This window comes from Rhipicephalus sanguineus, chromosome 7, assembly GCF_013339695.2.
Source record: "Rhipicephalus sanguineus isolate Rsan-2018 chromosome 7, BIME_Rsan_1.4, whole genome shotgun sequence".
Lineage (NCBI taxonomy): Eukaryota > Metazoa > Arthropoda > Arachnida > Ixodida > Ixodidae > Rhipicephalus > Rhipicephalus sanguineus.
Genome location: NC_051182.1, coordinates 32,427,331 through 32,453,721, shown reverse-complemented (window position 1 = coordinate 32,453,721; position 26,391 = coordinate 32,427,331). Strand labels below are relative to the sequence as shown.

General features: G+C 45.8%; 1 protein-coding gene across 1 annotated transcript in view; it reads left to right on the top strand.

The window, feature by feature from the left end:
* LOC119398596 (retinal-specific phospholipid-transporting ATPase ABCA4-like) overlaps positions 1-26,391 on the top strand; it is a 99,022-nt gene that overhangs the window by 35,560 nt on the left and 37,071 nt on the right. Inside the window, exons 10-12 of the mRNA XM_049417359.1 lie at positions 4,178-4,599; positions 7,978-8,103; positions 13,409-13,594. Of these exons, the coding sequence (XP_049273316.1) occupies positions 4,178-4,599; positions 7,978-8,103; positions 13,409-13,594 (734 nt within the window). The remainder of the gene's footprint in view (positions 1-4,177; positions 4,600-7,977; positions 8,104-13,408; positions 13,595-26,391) is intronic.

Here is a 26,391-nt window from a genome sequence, read left to right as displayed (position 1 = left end):
CGTACCTATTGTATACCCATAAAGCTCTGTGCTTCATAATTGCAGCATTCCTCTTTCCCTTTGCTACCGCTGCTTTCTCTTGTACCTCCATATATCTATCCCCTTCATTTACCCATACTCTGAGGTACTTGTACTCGCTTACCCTCGGTATATTTTGGCCCTCTATGAAGACCGCATGGTCTTCGTGATCATTGAATACCATCAATCCACATTTTGTTGCACTAAATCCTAGTCCTAGAGCCTCACATTCCCTTCCGCATATATCTGCCAGTCGCTATATATCATCTTGACTGTCCGCAAATAAGACAATATCATCAGCATAAAATAGACCTGGAAGCTTCTGCTCAACCATCGCTCCGACCTGTTTGTGTGACAAATTAAATCCAATGTTGCTACCTTCTAGCGCTTTTTCCATCCCTTTTCGTGAAAGCGCGCCCCAAGCGCCCTGCACGCGAACTACTACAAGCCGTCATGTTTAGGTCGCCGCAGCAGACGACACTGTATGCGACTGCCGGTGCGCGACGTTTCGCTAGCGCTGCAGCCAGCAACAAGGATGGTTGAAAAGTTGAAAGGTGCTGTGTTCTGTTGTGTCACCAAAAAGGCTACCGCGACGAGAACATAAGAAAGCCACACACATTTGAAAATTATAGATGTAAATAAACTCACATGCCGCATCTGGGCATAATGCATGTGTCAATGTCATTGTAGTCATGGAAGCGCCAGGCCGTGTAGGCATTGCTGTTGATTTTAGCATGTAAAATGCTTGTCCGCGCGATTGATGACACTGCATGCGCCACCGTAAGCGTGTTGCAGTGGCTTCCGTACTCGACGCTGGCGACGCGTGGCGTCCGACATTGCCATCTCTGCAGGAATAGTGGAAGTATTGGCCTCGAGGCCCACCCCTGGAAACGCCGGCGCCACTGTCGGCGTGACGTGCTTGGCAGGATCACGTGGTCTCAGCGGCCGCGTCGGCTGCTTGTGGCGCACTGCCGCGTGCTTTGAAAACGAGTTTCAAGACCCACATGCGCTGCGGTCTGTTCAAATTCGGAAGTTTTCTCTCATTTTCTACTCAATTGAAACCATTGTAATAGAGTGGCTGCCTCCGAAGGCGACGAACATGGGGCTCTACCGCTCGGTGCCGCACGCGCTTACGCAAAGGAGCCCAGTGTCAGCCTGCACTGGTAACCGCGGGACAAGAAACATCGTGAAGCATGGGTTGTAAAGCTAAGAAACGGCAAGTAGCCATCCGCTACGAGTCTTGTGTGCAACAAGAACTTCCGCGACGAAGACTTTTGTTACTGCGTCGGGCCTGCGATGTTCGGTGAGTATCAGACAGCGCACACTGAGACGATGGCTCGCGCGCGCTTCCCGCTGGCAAATGATGCTTCTCTGCCACAGGATGGTAAAAGCGCTACCTTTTACCACGTGCGATGCCATCTCAGAACCCTCCAATGCGACCTCTTGATCGTCGGCCCCGTGCTCAGCGTCCACAAAATCGGCTGCAGATGCGCAAGTCATTGTTTAGATACGTTAAATTAAAAAACGCACAGGATCGCTTATGCATTCGTTAAAGATGACTAGAAGGCGAAAGCCATCTTTTTCTTGTCAGTCGATGTACTGATTCTCCCGCGCCCCCCTCCAAAAGCGTTCTGCACCTAACGCGGTTTTGCACGGCCTCCGTGGCCGATCACGGAGACAATGCAAAGCGACCATGACGTGTGAGTACGTCATCATGTGACGTCACATTATGTGACGTCATAATAACGCTACATATTTTGGCGACATGTGACGTCATGATGACGTCATTGGTGACACCATCACGTGACGATTATTTTTTGCATCACTCGTGTTGACGCCGCCGACGCGGGACGCCGACGGGCAACCTTCCCATTTGATGAGGCATGCACTGCTTCATAAGCTACATAAATTTTGCATTGCCTCCATGATCGGCCCACCGATGATCGGCCCAGCGGCCAACTCCATGTATTTTCTTGGAGCCTCATTTATTTACATGGGATAGACACGACGCTGCTGCCAAAATTGCTGGGGTACACGCCAAATAATTACTATCCTGTTTTGCGGCTGCTGGTTGTTGCAATACCTTCTGTTTTATTCACCACTATTTCAAGTTCATGTGGGTCCTAGTTCACAGCCGACGTTTGCAGAACAAGTCCGGCAAACGTTACTGTATTTTCTTTCTTTTCCTAGGCGTCCCATGCTACTACATGCTCGCGGTCTCGTAGACTGGTTCTCCTTAATTCCACCAGCAATCTCGAAGTGGTGAAGCTTTGGTCTATGAATTTGTTGATGACAGAGAGCGGCAAGTTCACTGGAATGCAAATGGAACGATAATTAAGGAGCATTAAAAAAAGGCGTCGCATTTGCTCACGTTTTGTGTGAGCACCAAACGAAACGAATGCGCTGTATAAAAAAACAGAAGCAGCGGCATTTGCCCGCTGAGAAGACCGATCAATATGCAGTGCGAGACAACGTGTCAAATGACATTGAAACGTACCCGAATTTAGACCGAAAAAGAAAAAAAAACACTGAATCGTCGGGACGGCAGATCACAAAGTTGCCATGCGCACCGAAGCCGCAGTTGTAAGGAAATTGTTTTTGAACTGCTCTGATAGCGTCCGCGCTACAGTAGTTGTTTGTTTACTCACAAATTCTCATATTTTGCGGCCTAAAGTTCACAGCGCAGTGCCAAAACGCGCTCGTAGCAAAAGCGAAACCATCAGTACGAACATACATGCAGACGATCATACATGTAGAGGCACCGTCAACCGTCGCGAACCCGTGCGATCGCTGGCTTGAGGCTTCTTTCTGTTATGCTCCGTTTGGTTATACAGACAGTCTACTCTAACGAGATATTTCACATAGTTTGCGCTCAGCGAGTGAGTATTATACCTTTCACGCAAGAAGCCGGTTCAGGGGTCTCCAACGCGGTGACAGCATGAAGCGGGTGCTCGGTTTTCTGCAAAGAGACAGCGACTGTAGACTATCTTGTGCTTTCAGTTCGTCGAAAATGATTATTTTGACAGTAAAGAACACAGTTCATTTCGAAAGTACTAACAGAAATGCCCTGGAGGGCTTCCGCGAGGTGTTTTTGTAGAGCGCCGACAGCAAAACCTATGGGGAGCGCGCCGGCGGTATCCTGCCTAGCACGCAATCGAGGCGCGTCCGATAGAGGGCGACTCCGTAACTCCTCGAGGCCATGTTGGGCATTTGGTTTGACAGGGCTTGGTTTACGGTTTCCACAGGGTTTGACAAGCTTCGCATGCCACCCCCCCCCCCCCACCCTCCCCCTCCTCTTGTGTCTGGTAGGGCCGCATTTTCGATGGTAGTAAAATGCTAGATGCCCATGTGCTTAGATTTAAGTGTACGTTAAAGAACACCAGGTAATTAAAATTTCCGCAGCCCTACGGTGTCCCTCGCAATCGTGGTTTTGGGACGTAATATCCTAACAATTATTACATGTTCCTGGTAGGGGAGGGGTTGCTCAGTTTATGCAGGTTTTGTTACTATGCCTACCCCAACATTGTCTTTCCCGCACAAATTGTCAGTCTACATTGAATTAACCTGGACGATTACGCTTTTATTATAATAAGGTCCCTGGCGGTAAAACGGTATGAGACTTCGCATATTATACGAACCACGCACTTGTGCAATGGCGCCAGCTTGTCGATATTTTTATTGAATGTTTTCACTTGGAACGAGCCACACAAAAGATATAATTGGTCAGAAGAATTCGTTGTAAAGTAATGTGTTGACAGTGTAGGACAAACGTAAGAAATATTCCGTGTAATATTAATCGTGAATTAATGTTAATTAAAGGTAAACTAAAGTAGTAAGGGTATGCAAGATAACCAACGGTGGATTAACAGCAAATAAAATGTTAAAGTGAATGAAACATTAATCTGAATCGAATGTAAATTAACACTTCGGCGATTAAGTCTAATATGCCGAGCAAAAGGCAGTAAGCTTTATTGGAATAACTGAGCAGTGCCTCGTTTCGAAAAGAATAGTAAGGGGCTTCCCGCAGGTAATTCGGCGGCGGCAAGTCGTAGCAGATCGATGGCGAGAATGGATTCATTTGCAGATAGTGAATATTTTCTTGGTTCGCATGCGCGTGCACTGCGCACTAACAACGTAATGTGGGCTCGCGTTCACGCAGCATACGCATGATGGCCAACCCTACAAGCGCCATCACGCTGCCCATCATCGTGAACCTTGTGGACACGGCTTGGCTTCGTGCGCTCACAGCGCAGCCTACGGCGCAGATCAACGTCACCGTCTCTTTACGGGAATTCAGTTCGCTGTCTCCTTTTTTACTGATTCTCGGTTCCCGGCTGCAGAGCTGGCTCTACTGGACGCTCTCGCCGGCTCTGACCTACTCGCTCGGCTTCGCCGTTTACGCTTCGTTCCCAACGGCCGAGCGCCTGAGTCGATCCCGAGATGTGCAACTCATGACGGGCATCTCGGGCGCCGAGTTCATCTTCCCGAGCTTCGTGTTCGACTTCATCTATCACATCTTGTTCAGTGTGGTATGGTGTGTCATCCACTACAGCCTCAGCCACCACTCGTTGAGCACAGCCGGTACGTCAACTTCCCTTCTGTCATATAACTGTACTCTGCTGTGCAAAACCATAATCGTGCACCCCGCGAGTGATGACGTAAGCGCATCCGTAGTTGCAATCCGCCTTCTTCATGACGTCCCGGCGCACGCGCTCTCCCCTAGCGGAAAAGTCGCGAAATGTCTCTTCATCTCGGAAGCTTTGCTTCTGGAAATACCGGTTGTCCGGGCCCCTACCACACCCTTACCAAAACAGCGGAGGGCAGCACGGGAAAAAGAAAGAGGCGGATTGTTCACCAGAAAGCCCAGCGTGGCCACTTCATCGCGACAGAAATTATTAGACGTCTCCTTGCCGTGAGCCCGCCAACTTGGTTGTTACCGCGCGCAGGAACACCAACGTGGTATTTGAAGTTGAAGTTGAAGTTTATTGCCACATTGTTACAAAACATGTATACACAGCAAGGATGGTGGGATAAAAGCTGCATATAGGCAGCTTGACTGGTCCCACCTCCCCATACAATAACAGCAGCAACATGACAAATATTCCCACTTGTTGCAATATTAAAATAGAAATACACAAAGCAAAGTGATAAGCATCAGCAAGAAACATAAAAGCAAGCTTGACATTCATAATATTAGTTGAAGCAATGCGTTTTTAGGAACATAACGTATGTTTTCATCGCATAGTTTATATTTATTTAGAGTGGAGGGAAGACAGTAGGAAAGTGTTTGAAAACCATAGTTTGTGCGTGGTCGCGGAACTGCCCAATGTTCAGTGTGTCCGTTTATGCGAGATGATTGGTTGATTAACAAGTTTGCGATGTTCCTAATATGAGTAGTACCCTTAGTCGTTTCACGTTTAAAAGAACACATAAGCTGATACTCATATAGATGGTCAACTCGGATAATTTTGAACTTTAGAAACAGATCACGCGTATGGTCATTGTAGGGTACATCAGCAATAGCCCGTAAGGTTTGCTTCTGCAGTATGACTAGAGGACCTAGTGATTGTTTTGTGCTGTTTGACCAAACGAGGCGACAGTAACGCAGATGTGAAGCAAATAGTGCATTATATATCATGAGTTTCTTTTGTATTTATTGGTAGCAGTCTCTGGCACCTGCGCAACATGCCTAGGGCTTTGCAAAGCTTAGATTTTAAGTAATCGTATAAAAAAGAAAATTCGTATAAAAAGAAAAGACAGAAAGAAAGAAAAGAAAAAAAGACGGAAGTTCAAAAAAGTCACAATTTCGCCGCAAGGGCGAAGCGATGAATGCGATAGCAAGAAACTGGAATGTCACACGAAGAACGACAAGCAGCTCGATACTTACAGCGCACCGCTGAAGCACCAAGAAGGACGCCTGAAATGAACGCACAGCTATAAAAAGGTCGAGCGTGAACAACTGTCACAGTTGTTACGTCTTTGTGCGTAAGAAACCCGCAATGTTTGTTTGTTTCCTCAAAATTAAGGCACATACCCACTGTGGGGGATTGTCCAAGACTGCGTGTCGACAATGGACAATCAGACGCTCTTAGATATTTCTTTTTCATTTAAGCTGCGGCACGTGGAGTGACCCCTCTGAGTGTCTTGCCACACGGGGGCCTCTGACACAAGGTGTGCTCGGTGTTCTTTTTTTTTTTTATTCCACATCACGAGTGGGTACAGAAAGGGGCCACTTTGTCGTGCGCGTCTCAAGGGCAGTTTTCCAATTGAAAGAAAATGTATGAGCGTTGCGTGATCGAAAACACGCTCAAGCTCTTCGGAGATCTGCGTATCACCAGCGGTAAATGGTGAACATAAATAGCTCGCCGTTATTTCCTCGGCGTATACGTGGCGTGTGGTTGAGTTGTCTAACGCAGCGCGCTGGGGACCGAAGGGTCGCTGGTTCGAATCCCCGGTCGGGTACTTCAGAGTTATTTTCATCTGCTTTATTTTTCTTTGTGCCTTTTTATATATACATATACATATCCGGAACATGGCGGCGACGGCAAAAATCCGCCGAGAGTGTCCATATAATTGCTATCGGAATAAAATCATCGCCGCTGCTAGAGTGTAATACCGCTGCGCTCATTTCCTTTCACAAGCGCTTGTTCGTCCATTTTATTTTCTGGTCCGTTTGTTTGCTGGTTAGTTGATCTATGGGGTTTAAAGGGGTATAATGACACAAAAATCTTCAGTTGTTTTTTTGCGTGAAATGAACGGCCAAGCCCTCCAGAGCCTAGAAAATACACTGGTAAGCATGAGTGCACCATGAAAATGAATTACACTATCTTTTTCAAAGTTAGTTCCGGTTCCTACTGTATCCTGATGTCACAACACGGCATGAGCTTCTCGTCACGTGCTCGCGCAAGATCTCGTTATGTTTCCACGGCCGCTCCGTGGCTCTGTTGGTGGCGCAAAAGCCACCATTTTGAATGTTTTGGTACCTGACGTCATCACAACTAGACTTACCGATGCGTGAAGCCCATGGAGGGAAAAAACAACTAGGAGGGAGCGTCACGCGTGAACATTTTGAAGACCAGCTATAGAAAAATGAAACAGGAGCATGCTGGGATTGGGAACTGTGACCAGCGTCTGGAGAACGAGGGGGGGGAGCGGCGTCCGAGGAGGTTGGCTTGTGGACGCTAGGCGTGCTCCCACCTATGTTTTTCCCTCCATGGTAAAGTCAAGACTGTATGTAATCTGACGCCACGACAGTGTCGATATCAGTAGGTTCGCCATGCGAAAATCGTTTTCAGTGTCAAAATAAAATATCTTACCCGCGTTTACTGAGCTTCACATCTGCGCAGAGCCGTCTCTGTGTACAGATTTTTTACCGCAGAGTAAACTCACCTTCGAAAATTGGTGCTAGTGCCCCTTTAACGTCCCAAAGCTACTTGGGCTTAGGAGAGACGCCGTACTGGAGGGCTCTGGATAATTTAAACCATCTGTGGCTGTGTGAACTGAAATCGCATAGCACAAGGGCCTCTAGCATTTCGCCTCCATCGAAATGTACCCGCTGCGACCGGGATCGAACCATCTTGTTTCGAGTAAGCAGCCCTAGCGCCGTAGCCGCTAGGCCACCGTGGCGGACTTGTTTTTCTGCATTTTCTTGTGCGCTACTATTTCAGGGCTTCCTTATACGCTCTGTAAAACTTTGAAGCGAAATCACCACAAAAATATGTTTAGCGTAATGGGGGTAAACAAATTTCTGACCACTCAAAAATTCGGCAATAAAGGTATACATGTGATGTACACGTGAATTAGTTTTGCAAGTTTTCGTTCATTCAAATGTGTGACTTTATTCAGGCTGTACTCGCCTTTTCATCCTTGATAACGCATGAAATGCGATGATGATGCTTATGGGTCTCACATCGCGGTTGCGACATTAAAATATCCTGCGTATTGCTTTCTCTTTTTTAGGCCTCATTTTGCTCGCCTTTGTGTCTTTCGGGCCGGCAGCTATTTGCTATGGCTACCTGATGGCAGAAAGAGCAGCGTCCTCCGGTTCTGCAGTCGTTCAGGTTTTCCTCTTGATGTACATCGGAGGTGAGCATCAACGCCATTTACATACAGCTGGCGAACTTTACAAATATGTCCTCGAAAAATATTGCCGATATCAAGTGCATATAACATTTTCTAAGCGAGCCGACGTATTTTAATTGCAGAGGTGGAAAAAAACGTGTTGCAGATTTTTGTGCATAAATGGTTGTACGCTTTACAGCGAAGCTTTAGCAGATGTATCTTCTTGCTGTAGCTTCAATGCGGCAAACTTAAAAAAACATGGTTGATCCCTCCGTCATAGGAATCGGAATAACACAAAAGTAAAGCGTGCCCTTAACAGAAGTGATTGAATGTTTACTGTACATTGATAAGGGAGTTTTCACAATGTATATTGATGTCTGGCAGCTATAGAACCGTTTAACGCGAATGCACCCACTTTGATGATTGCTGGTACATATCCATCCCGACGACTAACGTCCATGTTAACTGATTAAACAAAACTTTGTGCTAGCTGTAGTAGTTAACGGTGAAAGCGTAATCAGAGAACGAGGCGTGATAGCCAGAAGAGCGTCGCATATTGGACGCCGAACTTGGTCGCCGTCCCGCGGCATGTTAAAATGTGATTGAACACCACGACCAGAGTAGAGGCAAACGCAAAGCGCGTCGTGCCGCCCCGGTAGCCCAGCCGCGATTGTTCTCGGGGCGAGCGCGTGAACGGGGAACGCGGTGGTACGGCCAGGTGAGGGAGGCGCGCGTCGCAGACCTATTTTTGGTTTGGATGAGCCCGATGCTATGAGCGAGGCCGACGCTTTACGACGCTAGGGCTAAGATCGCCGCCTCGCGGTGTGTTAAGGCATTGACAAAATTGAACTTCTATTGAAAACGCGCCGAATGGGACTGACGTTTAATGCGTTGCAGGTGCTAATCGCGGAGGCCACAGAATGACGAATTACTTTACCGCTCCCAGAGGGCAACACCACCCCGCCGACCGGGAGAGTAGTAGATATAAAAGGCGCGCTTGTAAAGCCTCTAGAGTCTGTGGCCGTGGCGTAGTGGATAGCGTGCCCGGCATCTGTTGTAGCGGACCGAGCGGTCGTGGGTTCGATGCCCATTTGACGGAAATTTTTTTTGACATCTGATCGTGTACATTTATTCGACGTCATTTCCGTGACGGAAATATGTCACTGAAGTCTTGGTGGACCCCGGCATAAAACACTTTCGTGTTAAAAAAAAGTATGGCACCTTCTCACGAGTGGTGCGAAGCCTGAAGGAAGAGCGCAGCTGGGCGGTCTTCCTTGTTTCTCCATATTTTTCTCTTTCTTTCTCTTTTTCTCCGTTTCTTGTATCTCTTCTTTATATCTGTTTCTTTATATTTCTTTCTTTCTCACTCTATCTCTTTCTTTCTCTCTCTTTTTTTGTTTCTATCTCTTTCCCTCTCTATGTTTTTTCTGTCTTATCTTTTTATGTCTTTATTCCCTTTATTCTTCTCCATTTCCTACCTCTTCCTTTCTCTCTTTCTTTTTTACGTATTCGCTTTCGCCGCCCTCCTAATCACCTGATTGGGGGGAGGGGCGCAAAGTCTGCCCCATACAGTTTCTGAGCCGGACCTGTCCCGTCATAGTTTAAAGAGCATTATCGTAGTAACGCAGTCTTTTTTTTTACGATAATGGTGGCCGATGGCCCCTCACGTTGCATTCCAAGAACTTTTCACTTCCCACTTTTTTACTCCCGTAAAGCCACGGACCAAAGGCAGGTCATTTTGAGAAGCACGGCATCTCTCCATTTTCATTTTTTTTATCCATTGTGACGCATGTTTTATGTTGTGTTTTTGACTCGACCAATCGGGGTGCAGGTGGAGGCGGGTAATAAGGTAAACCTTTGACCCTCCCCCATTGGGGAACCCTGCGCACGCCTATGCGAAAGTCCTTCGCTCTTGCTAGATTCCAGCACGGCGGAGGTGGCAAGATTACTACTAAAAAGTAACCTACATTGCTAACTACTTTTTTAAACATTTTAGAAATGTAAATACATAACTTAATGAAAACCAGCAGATAATGAAGCCAAGGAAGGTATAAAACAAAAGAGTGTTCTAGCAAAAAGAGTGTTCCACACTCACCGCCATGGCTAAGAGCGGCGCTGACTAACACTTGACTAACCGGCGCTGACTAACCGGTTTGCATGCACATAAATACCCGACAAGTGAACAAGAAGACGACCGCGCCGTAGTCGGGCGAGTAATCCGAAGGTTGCGGGTTCGGTCCCTGCGGGCGGCAAGTTGTCTTTTCGTTTTCATTAAAGTTGTGTCAAACAAAAGAAACGATCCCTTGAAATTACCTCCTTTCCTACATAACATAATAAATTGGTGTCCAAAAGTAATGGCGTAACGTTATTATGTTTGAAAAGTAATGAAATTAATTTAGCAAAAGTTCATTCTTGCACTAACTCATGTAGACTTTACTTGCACCACATGCATATAAATTGAATCTCAGAGATCTTTCCTCGCCTGAGCTTTGGCCCTCAGATTAACATGTACTTGTTGTTTTTCTTTCCTTCTTTGTCATTTTTATGCCATAAGGGGAACGTATACATATACAATATCTTAGTCAAAAGTAATTGGAAAGTAATGAATAATTTTCTTGAAATTACTCGCTCGAAGAATTTGATTACATTACTAAATTACCAGTCCACACATGTAAGTCATTCCATTACTAATTACAGCAAAACGTAATTTCATTGCTGCCAAGTCGGCAACACTATGCCTTAAATGTGCTACAGTTTTCTTTCTAACTTGGTATGCAATTAAGCATACTCTAACAATGCTTGGAGCAGGCTAGTTAGTTCGTAGCAAATTTTCTTCACGTAGTAAATGAGTAATTTTTGAAGTTAAGTGCTGTCGAGTGGCTAACAACTCCCGCTGACACCACGTGACCACCAGTGAGATATGTTTATTACAAGTTCTTTAAAGGGACCCTGACGCAAAATTTAGCGGCCGAGATAGCCTGCGGGATCGATCAATTCCCGTGAACATGAGAGTATCATCTACGAAATCTCAACGGCGAATATAGCTTGGGAGGTAATTTATATGAATCATGAAGTTAGCGTGAGCGATCCAGAGCTACACGCCGCACCTAGGAGACCTGAAGGTTACCCCCAACTACTGGGACGTCCGCACTGCAGCCTAGCTCCGAGCTGGCGCATCTAGTATGATGACTAGAGACCGGATTTTAGGCAAATGCCCATTTTGTTCCTTCCGCTCCTATCGCGCCACTTTGATATATGAGAATGAATTAGAGGCTTAGGAGGGCTTTTATAGTGTTTTTATAGTCCCTGTAAATACCTATTTTTGGCGCTCGTGCCTAAATGCCTAAATACCTATAAATGCCTATTTTCAAAACTGGCGCCTATATGAGCACTATTTAACCTGAAGTTTCGCTTCCCGGTGCAATTTGAGCCCGCTGTTTATGTTACCGCGCAACATTGACTGTTCGAAACTTTATGGGGTTCGACGTAGTCCTCTAGTTCAACAAACTCCCGAAAACAAGCGCTAGAAGCAGTGAAATGGGACACGCCGGTGACCATACGCCGCCGCGCTGACCTGGCGCGAGTGGTTGCCGAATGGGAAATTGCGGAGAGTCGTCAGGGGAGAGTGAGGAGCAAGAAAAATGTGACGTGTACGCGGATTTTAATCAGATTGTCATTTACTTTTATTCAGTTATATGGACACTCTTGACGGGTGTTAGCCGTCGGCGTCGCCGTCATGTTCCGTATAAAATCCAAATTGATAACATCCGCACGCGCATCGCATGTTCTACCTGCGGGTAAAAGCGCGCGGGCAGGGGCGACGAACGCGCCTGAAGCAGAGCCCAAACAAGCCGGCTCATCTCCGTCGCTCGGAGGGCGCATGCGATAATACCTCCTCCCTCCTGTGTTACACCTGCCATCGAATGCTGCTCTAGCAGAGAAGAAGTGCCCCGCCCCTCTTGAACCTGCATGAAGGGACGCGGAAGAGCTGGGGCGGGGGGTAATGTGAACTTTGATTCTAAGGGCGCGGTCGCAATCGCTGGAGCGCGCGCTATATAGGCAGGCATCAGCAGACGGCTCGTATACATATTTCATTGACGCCACCGTGGTCGCCATCTTGGAGTACTAGCTGGTTGTGATGTTGCGTGAACTCTTGCTCGAACGCGCGGAGAAAGAAACAGTGACATAAGATTGTGACGGTGCCCCCACGCGTTCCTTTGTGTTCCCCCTTGGCGCGTCTGGGGAAAAACTTCATTTACAGTAACATGTCGTGCATTCCATAACGTAGTAAAGAACACCTAGTGGTTCAAGAGAAATTAGTCTTGGCCGTTATTTTCGGACCAAGAAGAATGTTATGTAACAGCGACATTTGCCGGCTGTTGAATGGGGAGGCTTTTGTAGCGTCGAACGAACTACATTTTTCGTGGCGATGACACTTTTTCCAGGTTTTCAGGTTTCTACATTGCTTGTTTTGTCCAATTATTTTTTTTAAAACTGATGCATAAATTTTTGGGTATATTTTACAGGTCAGAATGAAGGTCGCGTCATCATGTACGCCGTAGTAGGGATCAGATGTCAAATTTGTGCTATGCCTGCCGTTATTAACATACACGTAAATCAAAGAACGCGGTCGTTTTTCAGCATTTCACCACTATCGAATGGCGGCGGCCGGGTCCGAGAATCAAACCCGCTACCTCGTTCGTGGCAGCGCGATGCCGTAGCCACTAAGTCGTCGCGGCGGGTGTCCTGGCGTATAATGCCTGACACGAGGTGAAAAGCTTAAGCTGTCGCTCGTGCTAAAATTTCATGAAAGCTCACAGGGTTCCATGCACTCACCTAAGACGACCGAAAGGCAAAAGCCATCTTCTTTTTCTTCTCCGTCGATTGCATTGATCCTACCCCGCCACCCTCGGAAGGCTTTCTACACCTGGTTTCACCACCTGGTTCTTCACTGCCTCACCTCACCTCAGCTGGTTTTTCACTACCTCACCTGGTTTTTCACTGCCTCCGTAATCGGCTCACCTTTGACCAAGCTACGACGTCATGTCATGATGTAATCCGGTGACGTTACGTCGCGTGACGTCATTGTGACGTAACAATGACGTCACGAATTTTGGTGTCTGTGACGTCATGATTACGTATTATGGTGACGCCATCACGTGATTTTTTTTTTTGCATCATTCGTGTTGACGCCACCGACGGGAGATGCCGACGCGGGATGCCGGTAATTGTCGCGTTTGATGAGGCATATAAGGCGTTCGCACTAATAAATTCCAGCAATTTCTCTTTCACTAACACCTATACGCAAATTTGTGGTACCTCTTGCGGATTTCAGGTGCAATGACGGCCATGGGCAGTACCCTGCTTTGGGTGTGGCTTCAATCGGACGCCGTGACCTACGCGTCGCTGATCGTCCATCCATTCGCGCTGCTGTCCATGCTGGTGAAAATATGGAACGACGATGCAAAAGCCCTGCAGTGCAAGCAACCAGGTTACGCCGTGCTCCGTGCACAGGGTGAAGTATTTCTTTTTGTCTCTGCTTCAGCGCGCTCGAGCGACTCATTGTTATAACAGCCGGTTACAACGTAGGCTTGGCGTAAGAAAGGATGCCAGTTCCACCCACAAAGCTAAGGCGCGCATGCTTTGTGAAAGGCAGTCGTGCTAGGTATACTCTCCGCTCGAACCGTTAGCAATTTTCTCGACTAATGTAAATCTACGCGTATTAAGAGTTAAAGCTTCGTTGATACACTATAAAGCATTGCGTTTGCCTGAGCGGCCATGTGAGAATGCCTGACGAAATTTAGCAAGGCGTTGAAGTTTCCGATGTAAAACCAGCGACACAAACGTGTGCCTGTATGGGAAAGTCAACTATCCGAAACACTCGGGAAGAGCTTGACGTCACGCAAATGAGTGAGCGCTATTGGATGGAGCATTCATGCAAGTTCTCTCTCTGGGAGGCACAGGGATGGCAATGGGCGGAACTGACATTTTTTCTTAAAGGGACCGACAACTGGTCACAACGTGTGATTAGATCCTGGCAAAAATGATACGACACTGAAATATAGTGACAGATTCCAGCGTCCTTTTCGCCTTGTGAGTAGGATTTATATGTTTAAATCGTGTTTAAAAGTAACAAGAACCTGTACGCGGCGCAGCCTAGCGGAAGAGCCTTGAAGCTGGTATGGAGTCCATCACTTTTTGCTGTCCGTAGTCTGACGCTGTCATGCGTGCCATAATTAGTCACGAAAATTAGAGTATGTATATTATTATCTATCCCCGCTCTATCTTGTGCTGCTTACGAGGTAAAAGGAGTTGCACGGTGAGAGGCGGCGCTGTCTTCGCAGTAACCAGTGGAACATGTCGAGCCGCGGCGCATGCGCGCGGAGTGCACGCATGCGCGGCAAACCGCCACGCTCGAACACGAATCGCTCTCGCTCTCACCGTTTGCAGCATGGGTTGTCACTTGTGTTTACGACTTCATATTCGCCGCAGATTGAAAAATTCTTATTACGAATGTTTCACAGCGTTTTCCACGTTACCGTTCCATGATTAGACACCCTCACCGGTAAGCTTTCCGTTGCGTTAAAGAAAATGGGCACCATAAAAATTGGTTGTCGGTCCCTTTAAGTTGTAACCGGGTATAGACCGTTGCATCGGGCGAGGGGGACCGGACTGGCAACCAGCGCTTTCCTCCTTTCTGGCTCGTGCGCGACGGCGCGGAGTGTACGGGCTGGTAAAGGGCTGGTGCTCGGATTAGTTTGCGTATTTTAGGTCGACCTGCGGATTTTGTTCTCTTTTATTGCGATGTCACCCAGCGAAAGGTCAACGGGAAACCACTGTGCTGTTTGTGGTTGTTCTAATAACTACTGAAAAAAGGAAACTGCTGTTTGAGTAAGTATGCGACGTGCATCACCAAACGCGGAGTGTGTGCAAACTCCTGCTTCACACTTAGGGGAAACTCGAAGCACGTTGCAATGCGCTACGAGTTTTCCCCTAAGTGTGAAACAGCCTGTGTACATCGCTTGTGCTATGTTACAGGTTCTAAATCGTCAAGTACCGCAATATATCCGGAATTCCCAGTGTTCCACGCAGTCAAATGTCAATCGGATACGGCCAGATTTGCGAACAAACATAAGCGGTCAAGTACGGCCCTGTTCGGTAAAGTGCAAAACATCAAAGTACCACTCGAGTAGCCACCTGAGTTGTTTTCGCTTCGTTCTATTATTGTAGTTTAATATGATCTGTTTGGTCTAACAATTAGCTTCGTAGCTCGGCTCAACACGGTGATCGCTGCACTTGATGTTTACCGGTATTACACTCTAAAAACTGAAACTCCTGCAGTGAGAGTTATAGAGCTGTGTTACTCCCACAGATCTCATTATACTCTCTCTCAGGGAGGCGCTTTACTCTCTTTTGGCCAGGAGGAGTGAAAAGGCCTTTCACTCCTCCTGGCGAAAGAGAGTAAAGTGCCTGTTTCACTCCCGCATCCCACGAGAGAGTAAAAGGTTGTTTTACTCTCTTGTCATATAAAAGCTTGTTTCAGAGCTTGTTTTAGTCTTGCAACTCTCCAAATATAACGAGCTGTAAAGAAAATTTCGTGCAGTCTAATATCTTTGGCAGTAGCTCAATCGATGAAGTGACGGCGATAGATTCCTCGTCAACTTATCGCAACGAAAACCGCTGACATGCACAAAGAATCTGCGATCATAAATGTACGCGATTATACTCACACGTACGCACACTCTGAGTCAGGTCCTAGTTATTAACTGTCTAGAGGCGGCACGCCGCAGCATACGCAATAAAATGCTGTGGACAGAAAGCACGAGAAAAAAAAAGAAGAAAAAAGGGGGGGGGGGGCCTTTAGTTTCGCCTTTAAAACGCGACAGCGGTATTCGTACACACGCATGGTCGCGCGCGCGCGCGCACGCACACACACACACACACACACACACACACACACACACACACACACACACACACACACACCACACACACACACACACACACACACACACACACACACACACACACACACACACACACACACTATCGCCTTCTCAATCGCTAGCTTGCCTGCGCTTCTCGATGGAGACGTATACACAGTGCCGCAAGGAAAGCCAAAGTGCAAACGCCCTCTCTCTCTTTGCATCTACCTCGACTTTTCGCTCACGACCAACCAACGCGGCTTTTTCGCTCAGAACCAATGACGCCGACGCCGCCGACACCGGAATTTCTGCGAGACGAGCTCTTTGACGCTATCGCGTCCAAAAAAAAAAAAAGATATATATAAACGCGACTTCCTTCAAGCAGCCGCTAAACGGGAGGGCTGTTACATGAGCCGCCGAGAGCAACACGATAAGGCAACCTTACGACGCAGGCACGCAGGCGCGAGCGAGGAAAGACAAAATAAAAAAAACAGACACACACACACACACACACACACACACACACACACACACACGTGTACACACGCACCAGGAGAGGAGAAGCGTGCGTGCTCAAGTCGAAGTACTACAGTGTAAGTCGAAGTCTCGCCGTCGCCCGTCGCTGCCTTCGCCATTTTCTCCCGTTGCCCGGTCGCCCGGTCAGCCCGGTCATCGAAGTTTCCGAATTGCTCAGCTGTGCCGGCTGTGCGTGCCCGTGTCCTGTGTGTGCGCGACTCTGATCTCAACGCTGGACGTGAACGGCATTTAGCGACGGCAGTGCAACATCGCGTACTGTGAGCGTGTTCGTGTTGGTTTCATGATGGCCTGAAGACTCAAGCGTGCTTGCACCTTCGTGTATTCGTGTTCGGCCAGCACCTGGTTAGGCACAGTCGGAAATGCGAACGGTAAGTGGTGCTTCTGTGTTCTCAGTTTCGTGTCGCTCACGTGTGTAGTGCTGCACAGTGTGTCGCGTGGAAAGTACAATAAAAAGCAGAATGGAAAAGCATTAGGCGCACATACGTGTGATGCCTGATGCGCGTTTAAAAAGCTTTTGTGAAGGCACACGCTTCGCACGGCCAGTCTATCGAAGAGCGGGTACGCCTCAATGAAGACAATTTGTGCTATACAATTTCTTTGCTTGACATAAAGCGTGAATGCGGCAGCGTGCTTTCAGAAAATATAAACAAGCGAGAGGCCGCGGTTATCACTCCGTCATGTGTGTATTAAGGCTAACTTTTGTTTTCAGTTGATTCAGTTATTGTAGTTGTCAGCCTCGGTTGTACGATGGTTGCGGTGCTCGCTGCCGACCCGAAAGTCGCGGCTTCGATCTCGGCCGCGGCGGTAGCATTTCGGTGGAGGCGAAACGCTAAACGCCTGTGTACTCTGCGATGTCAGTGCACGTTAAAGAAAACAGATGGGCGAAACTTCAGGAGCCCTTCGTCGCGCCCTTCACTTTTTTAGAAAAACGCCTATTTTCATAATTCATTTTCGGTAAAACACCCCCCTCCATCAGAATTTCGCTCCCCCCCTTCCCCTGTGGCTACGGGCCTGGCGTACGCTATTCCAAATCTCCCTAATATTAGTAAGTGGGAATACTTTTCGATAACAATCTTGCATTGCGCACTTTGTTCGTCTCTAAGACAAAAAAAGAAACAGCATACCATATATAGGGTAATAATGTCATTAGGTTGGACTAGAACGAATAAATTATGCTGCAGAGATATGATTATGGCCATATTATGTGAAAGTTGTCTGCTAAGTGACAGCGTTTATGGTGAAGCACGTGCATTTTACGATATTGTCACTTAATCCGTGACAATTTTGTGACATAATTAGTGACATCTTGAACTTCCCTGAATTTCATGTGGATATTCTCATCGAGTTGAAGATGTGCGAGCTGTGCCAGGCTTATTCAGTCACATCAGTGCAAGTCAGCTCAATGCAATACTGATGGCAGAGGGACAATAATTAAAAAAATGTGACTCTCATAAGACTATTATGAAGCTTTGATGCAAGGCTAAGCAGCCATTAAACATTATCACAGTTAAAAAAAACTAATGTTCAGCAAGAACAGAACACCTTTCGTCATTTCTTATGGTTTACTTCTTTAAGTCATATGTAAGCTTCCTACCTTCATGCTTCTTGATGAATGTGAATATTGTGTTTAGTGCAGCACCAGAAGCAGTAGACAATGGCCCGCAGGTCACCAGATGACTCTATTGCAAATTCTCAAAGGATGTGCTGTTGTGCACCTACTCCTTGCTGCTGTATCATGCTTTGTTTTGAGCTCTTTCATTAGCATGATACACGGCAAACAACTTAATTTATCGGAAACTCAAATGCTGTGTTTTTGACGAAATGGTAGGTGTGGGGTGAACTTGAAACCACAAGTATTTGCTTTCTAGTCTCGCACAGGCAGTGAAATTTGTGGTTGGCTGTAGGTTATGAATGTTTGTGCAGTTGGCAACACTACACTACTGAACTTGATGTGTATATTTGTAAATGCTGCAAGACTTAAAATGAAGGAAGGAAAGAAAGAAATAGATGGGAAGACAGGCAGGTTAGCCACTTCTCAAACTGGCTGGCCATGCTATGCAAAGGAAGAGGGTACGAGGAATAAAGGATAATACAAAAGAAACTTTACAGAAAAAGAACAAAGCAGGAAAGAAGAGTATGATGTCTCGTAATGTCTGTCTCTAAGCTCACTTTTGCGTAAGAAGCACAGCAGCACTTTCAATGCTAACATCAAACGGGAGCAGCAATAAAAAAGCTCTGGAATCTGTTTTTCCTGAGATTAAAAAAAAACGCTTAATCTACACTGCCAGTTTTGTATTATGTGCTGAATTAGTCCTTGGTGTTCGAGTGCATTAGGATAATAAATTTAGAGTTAAAAGATTGTTACATGCATGGACGTCTAACTGAATTTATGCCGGTTATCTGAATCAGGTATTGGTGTGCTTTACAGCTGTTTAGTGCAGCATGAAATAGTCACTGCAAAAAATCTGTACATTTTGTTTTTCTTTGCAGATGGTGCTCAAGATGGCACATGCAACGCTATGCAGCTGTGGACACCAGCAGATTGATAAGAACTCTTGAAGCTCATCTGGATGCTTCACAGAACCTGGGTTGGTAGCAGTAATCTCGTTAGGAGAGAGTGATCAAATAGAATCCATTTCTGAATTGTGCAATGCATACCTGTGTTTAATGAAGCAAGTCATTGATACATTGGAAACATTGAGAGTATCACTATTTTGAGTCCAATGTCATGGTAGCTCTTATCTCAGTCATCCGATACAGTATGCAGAATCTGCACCTGCACTCTGTCATGCCTATAACACTATATTTAATTTACAGTGGAGTGCCTCGATAATAGACACCTGTAGCATGATATTGACTGTATTGTGAGGGATTCATAGTGTTCCTGGCGAAGTGATCAGTACTTATATAACGGCAGTGCTAAGAAGACAAGGACAAGAAAGTGCACATCAAGAGCGCTTACTCACAACTGAAAGCTTTATTGCCTAAACTTGAACCTCGCCTATTACCCGCCAACTAGTTCACATTCCCGTTTTGCTTCAAACAGTCAGTATTGTGATGCATTACCTTAACAATGAAGTGGCATATACATCGATATACATTGAAGCTCACTAGCGCATTGTTATTATGGTGTTTAACTTTATTTTTGTGTTTGGTAGTTTCAAAACCATTCACAATTTGCGACACAAATGTTAGTCCTGTTGTGAGTCACAACAGGACTAACATAGGATGGGCTGCATGCGCCTTGTGATTTAAGTTATCACTGTTAGGAAAATTTTTACATTCATTTCCACTTGATAGTTATATTAATTGCTTGTCTAGCTTGTGTTGGCTAGGGGAGATTTAAGGTAACAGCAAGCAGTAAGCAGCATATAAAATTTTCAGTATGCACGCATTTCATAGTTGGCAGAAGCAGGATGGGGCAGTGCTTACAGGCAGGTGCTATGTGCACAGCTGGTTTAGTCCGAAGTGCTGTGAGAAAGACAACATCTAGATGTTGCTTTGGCATAAACAGAGCTTTATGTTTAAATGTAAATTAAAAAAATGAGGCTGTCCACTGTGGCATGCCTCATAAGTACTATATATCTATATTTGTCCCGTCTAGCCTAGGATTTTAAATAATTTATTTGGGAGAACTTGCACTAAGTTTTGAGGATAAATGAATTATTTTTGTAATAGGAGTTGCCTCCACAAAACAACAAGCAACACTGCACACTAGCTATTGTACCTTGTTCTTTTGCTAGGTGTATAAAAACATGGCAGCAAAACATGGACAAGCAATTGAGCCTCGTCTTTCTGTATTATAATGCTGCGTCTTTCTAGATATTACAAGAATGAAAGTGTGCTGCACACTCTGCATATCTCACAAGAAAATACTTGGCAGCTTCTTAATTTTGTATTTTTCTGTTTTTTTGGAAAAGTCTGCAGTAAGAGAAGACAAGTGGGTATTTTGTATGGATGCAGAAAGCTTAAGACTTCTTTGCTTGATATCTTTTTCAGGAAGACTGAACACTTTTGGCAAAGCAGCAACAGTCCTGGCCCACCTGTTTGTCTACAAGACGGTCTCTTCTGTGAACTCTCCTGTGCCTTACAGTATACTATACTGATGATCTTGTACATCTCTCAGTATTTAGGATTGTCAGCACTTGGACTGCTGCACTGTGTTATGCACGGTGCTGAGTCCAAACTTTCCAATAACAGTATGCATTTGAAAATTTTACATGGCTTGAAAAGATGCTGAATGTAAACTCATTTAATTTACTAAGCATGGTTCTTTACTGTTTTACAGCCGTTATTTATTCCCTGGTCAATTTTTATTCAACCTCATGGCATGTCCAGTCCTTGGCTCTAATGTGCCAAGCCACCACCAGTATTGATGGGCAATTTTTAATTCAAAGCATGTTATTGCCTAACTCCGAGGTAACTTTCCTGTCACGGTATTCGCGGATTCATTTTCAATGTGGCACTTCTGCATGAGCCATAAATTGAGCTGTTGAAGGTGACGAGGAACCAATTTTCCGGTCGCATTTCATGGCACTAGCGGGCATGTAAATATTGTAACCATTGGTCTACTATTTATGCATAATAATGCGGGTGAATAGGGTTGCGAAATAATGCCATGTTCCCAAGCTTAACTTTATAAATTTACATTATTTCTTAAAAATATGTGAATAAAGGCGACTGTGTTTACAAACCTTGGCAGATGGATCTATGGTCGACCACCACAGGTCTTTATACAAAACATTGAACTGCACAATCATGCGTAACATGTTTTCATGCCTGAGGGCAAACTAATGCTATATATAAGAAAAATGGTACACCACCATGCCTAAGTGTTGCAAGCCTTTATTACTTATCGAGTTGCATTCATGTGTAAGCAGACACCAAGTTCTCTGTGCATCAGAGGCATAGGCAGAAATTTTTTTCGGGGGGGGGGGGGGGTCGTCTCCTTGATTTGAAGTGGGAGCTGGGCAGGCAGGTGTGTTCAGTTGTCATTTTGGGCTCTGTATGCCATAGCAAAAAAAATTTCGAGGGGGGGGGGGGGCGAGGGATGCCCGGTGGTGTGCCCCCCTGGCTACGCCACTGCTGTGCATGCCATCTCTTTGGATTGTACTTGCATACTGGCATTTCGAAGTGTATGTGGCTTGCTTTGTGATGAATTTTCGAACTATACTTTCATAATATTTTACTGCTGTGAATTAGTGCTCAGGTTGCATTGTGTATGTTGTTTCATCTCTTCAATAATGAGCATAGGTTCTGTGGTAGATGAAAATGTATAATTTACATTGACATTGTGAATGTTATTGTTTTGATTCTAATAAAGTGCTACAACCAGCATTTATTGTATCATTTGAAGTTTTAAGAATTTGTAATGCATTCAAACAAAAAAGTCCTTGTACATGTAAAAGAAATTGTTCAGGCTCTGATATATAGGTCGTGGTTCTCAGCCATGGATGTTTTGGAGACCCCTTGTGGACTGGTGGAAGTGATGAGGGACCCCTTGCAGTGAGAAGGAGGGGGGGGGTGAGGGCTTATAAATTAGCACAACATGCAGCGTGAAACAGGTGCCTTGCGTTTCTCCATGGCAAAGAATGGTCAAACTAAAGTGCCACGCCGATTCAATCTGAGCAGCTTGTCACTAAGTTGTGCGATCTGCCGCCACATTTCAGCTGTTTCTCGCTACGCTTTCTCTTCAAATATGCAAGCCTGGAAAAGCACATGTGGTAGAAAATTGCAGTAAAAGCTTTACAGCCATCTCATGGAAAGCATAAGTCAACTCCGCCGCAATGCATAACCGTTATGCGGTGAAGCAAAACAAAAAATAGTGGGGGCCGCTGTCATTGGACATATTGTTTCTTCAAAAAAGGCGTATTTTCTTTTTTGTTCGAAGATGCGTTTCGCGGACCCCCAGAAATGGCTTCGCTGACCCCCCCCCCCCCCTTCTTGAGAACCACTGCATGCTACAGATAATGCTTGCGTTACCAAATGGGTTTAACCGATGATTCTTGCAAAACATCGTGCAAATAAGCGACAGGCAATAAACGAAAACAGATCAACTGTGATCGAACATTGATGGATTGATCATTTATCAATGGTCGCATAATTTGTAGATTTGGAATCAACTACAGGTACACGAGGTAGTAGGAGTGCACATGGCACCCACTTTTTTCAGTTTTTATTTATCTGCTGCACTCATGTTCGTCCTATGTGTAATCCTGAATCACGAAAAAGTCAAGTTGTGTCCTGCCGTGACAAAAATATCCTAATTAAAATGACACCTTATTTTCTGAAGAACAGCTGTTTCACTGAGGCATACAACAATGCCTTTTTTTTAATAGGTACTGCACAGTCTCTTCAGGAGTAGTGCCAACTACACGCGGACGTTCGCAATACAGAGGCGCAACAGTAATATCTTATCTATTTTAAGGGAGACATGTCACTCGCGAATTAATGGACATCGTGCTTAACCTTGGTGGACGCCTTCGACATACATTTTAACGGCGGCGTGATACGGAAGAGTAAAGGTTACTTAGTAAAAGGTAGCTAGTCTCCGAGTATAAAAGCAATTAAATACTGACTATGACTAATTCAGAAGCACTGTATGTCGTGCTTCAGCGCGCGTAAGTGCTCATCACGCAAATATTCGTCTAACTGCTCAGAGGTGCCGCTGACCCTGCGTGCAGATCGCAACAGCACCTACACGCGCAATAAATGCACGAGCTTGTATAGGTGCACGCTAAAATACCCTTGGAACTCTGACATCGACGTATGTAACAAAAATATGCGACATATGATGGTCTTCGAACAGCTGAGAACGCACTCCCGACACTTGCAGCTCGCGGCAAAAATAACCAAAACTGCTCAAACAGCACACGCTCGCAGAATACACATACGTGAGTTTCGCTATCTAAAGGTACTTTTCACGCCGGTATGAGCAAATTTTTGGGCGAGCGAGACATCCACGATGTATGGTGAACACACAAAAAAACACACGTTTATCATTTCTCTTGCGGCACGACAAACGACGAACTGAAGTCGGAGCTGAAGGTGCTAACGGTGGCCTTCGTGAGTTCATGGCGCCGCGCTAACTATTTACTAACCTAATCCACGCGCAAACACACGCCGATGATGCAAAAAAAGAAGTAGCAAGCTCCACCCTCTCGTTGCAAACCACTTTGTAAATATATAAGGCCGTGAAAAGTTAACTATGCATGCGGTGGCTCTGTGGCATAGTGGTTAGAGTGTCTGCTTTCGGTGCTTGTGGTCATGAGTTCGATTCCTGTGTCGTGTGCGATTTGATTTGTTGTCATATGTGCGTGTTTACATTAATGTCCATTTCCTAATTACCCCTAGAGATAAGCATTGCAGAAATTATTCCGTGAAACGCTGTTCGAGTGCCAAAATTTTTCTTTTTCGCAGCCGCTTTGTGTGCCGTAGCTGCCGCCACGTCAAGTTGCGCCATCTATGGAGGATAAAAACAACTAACCGATACATAATGTATGACCTTCGAGATTCCGGGATTGTCGCTCGCTAAGCCTGCATCGTTGATTATTTGAGTATGGCTCTCGAAAACGGTGCCGAATCGATACGAATACCTTGCTGTCGAAGCTTCAGGACGCGAACCTAAAGCAAATAAAAGCATCAGTTCGGAGATAACGAGCGACAGAGCGCGCGACGACCACTTGATAGATTCGAGGTGGACGGCAATCGCTTTCAGCGGCGCGGCCATGTTTACCGGGCGTGCGTATGCGCAGTTCACACCCGGTATTCCGGTGCCGGACAGACTAAAATCCTCTAATGTATGCGTTTCGGTTGCGAGCGCTCTACGTGTTTTGGTTGCGTGAATGTGTGCGCGTATGAATGTGCCATTTTCTGTGCTCGATTAATTTTATTTCAAAGCTGTTTCAACGTGATAGCTTTACTCCCTCGGAGGAGTGCTTTCACTCTATCGCAGACGGAGTGCTGTACTCCATGAGGAGGCGTTGAATCACTCCCTGTGTAGAGGGAGTTGTTTCACCCCGGAAAAGGGAGTGCCCAGCGGGACAAGCCAAAACTCTCACAAAGGGAGTGCCCCGATGCCCTTTCTTCTAAGAGTGTAGCACGGGCGAGAAATTCCTCACTTCGCAGCGGGGTAACCGGCATCATACATTTAATTATTGCTCCGTACCAGCCTTGTAAAACCCAAACATTCAATGAACACTACATCGAAAGGACGTGGCGAGATCTTTGTCGTGAGGTTGCAACTTCCGTAAGACATCAGGGTGTATCGTATACGATGAGCGATATGAAAGCCGAATAGCAAAAAAAAAAAAAGAGTTCTGTCGCTTCGTGTGTAGAACAAATACCTCAAGAAGATAAATTTTTACGTGGTTGAGAACCGTGTCCGACAAGTCTCGCAATGATATACAACATAGTTAATTCTCTTCTAAGCGCGATACAAAAACCACGTTGTTACTCTTGTCTAGTGTTTCTTGAACTGCCAATTTTGATGGTTAGCTTTGCGAACGACAGCAAAAATTTCTCAAGAACAGTACATCTGCTATACGAAGTTATAAAAAACAAACAAACAAACAAAGACCAACGCGAATCACCTTCGATGCCGATCAAAGGCTCGAGCCCGGGCGCGCTTCGTGTCTTACCGGCAGAAGAAACACTCTAACCATCTTCATCTTATCGCCGCCGAAATCCAATCAAATATCACGACTCTTAAAGAAAAAAATCGGCAGATCCCACGCATTGTGGGAATCGATGTAATGCGAAGCAGCCAGCAAAGAGCTGCATACATCGCCTTGTTTGTCTTTGAGCCAAATGAAATCACTCATGCCATGGCATCTAGTCCACCATACATCGCATATGCACGCATGCATGCACAATCTAGTGTACACCGTGCCAATTAAACGCATATTCTGGTATATAAATGCATGACCTGTCGCTTATGTTCATCACGCACTCGTGTCATGCCATACCAATTTTGTTATATATCACGTTAACAAAACGGCCGGAAGCGCACCATGACAGTGGCATGTAAATCATACCGTGACATGCATAACATGATTCGCATGTTAAGACCTCTCATTTATGTTCGTCATACAGTCACATCGCGCAATACCAATTTTGACGTATATCAAAGGAGCGAAATGGCCACGAGTGCACCATGAGTAGAGCATGTAAATCATGCCATACATGACATGCATATTATAGTTTTTCATGTTACCACCTGTCACTAATGTTCATCATACAGTCACATCGCGCAATACCAGTTTTGGTGTATATCAAGCTATCGAAACGGCCGCGAATGCACCATGAGCGTGGCATGTAAGTCATGACGTACACGGCATGCATGTCATAGTTTTCATGTTACCACCTGTTATTCATGTTCTTCATACAGTCACATCGCGCAATACCAATTTTGGTGCATATCAATCTAGCAAAACGGCCAGGAATGCACCATGAGCGCGGCATGTAAATCATGACATACATAACCTGCATGTCATGATTTCCATGTTACCACCTCTAATTTACGTTCGTCATGCAGTCGCGTCGCGCAATACCAATTTTGGTGTATACCAAGCTAGCGAAACGGCCGGGAATGCACCATGAGCGCGGCATGTAAAGCATGACATACATAACCTGCATGTCATGATTTCCATGTTACCACCTCTCATTTACGTTCGTCATGCAGTCGCGTCACGCAATACCAATTTTGGTGTATGTCAAGCAAGCGAAACGGCACGAGTGCGTCACGAACATGACATGTAAATCATGTCGTGCATGTCATGCATGTCATGATTTTCATGCTACCACGTCTCATTTACCTTCGTCATACAGTCGCTTCGCGCAATACCAATTT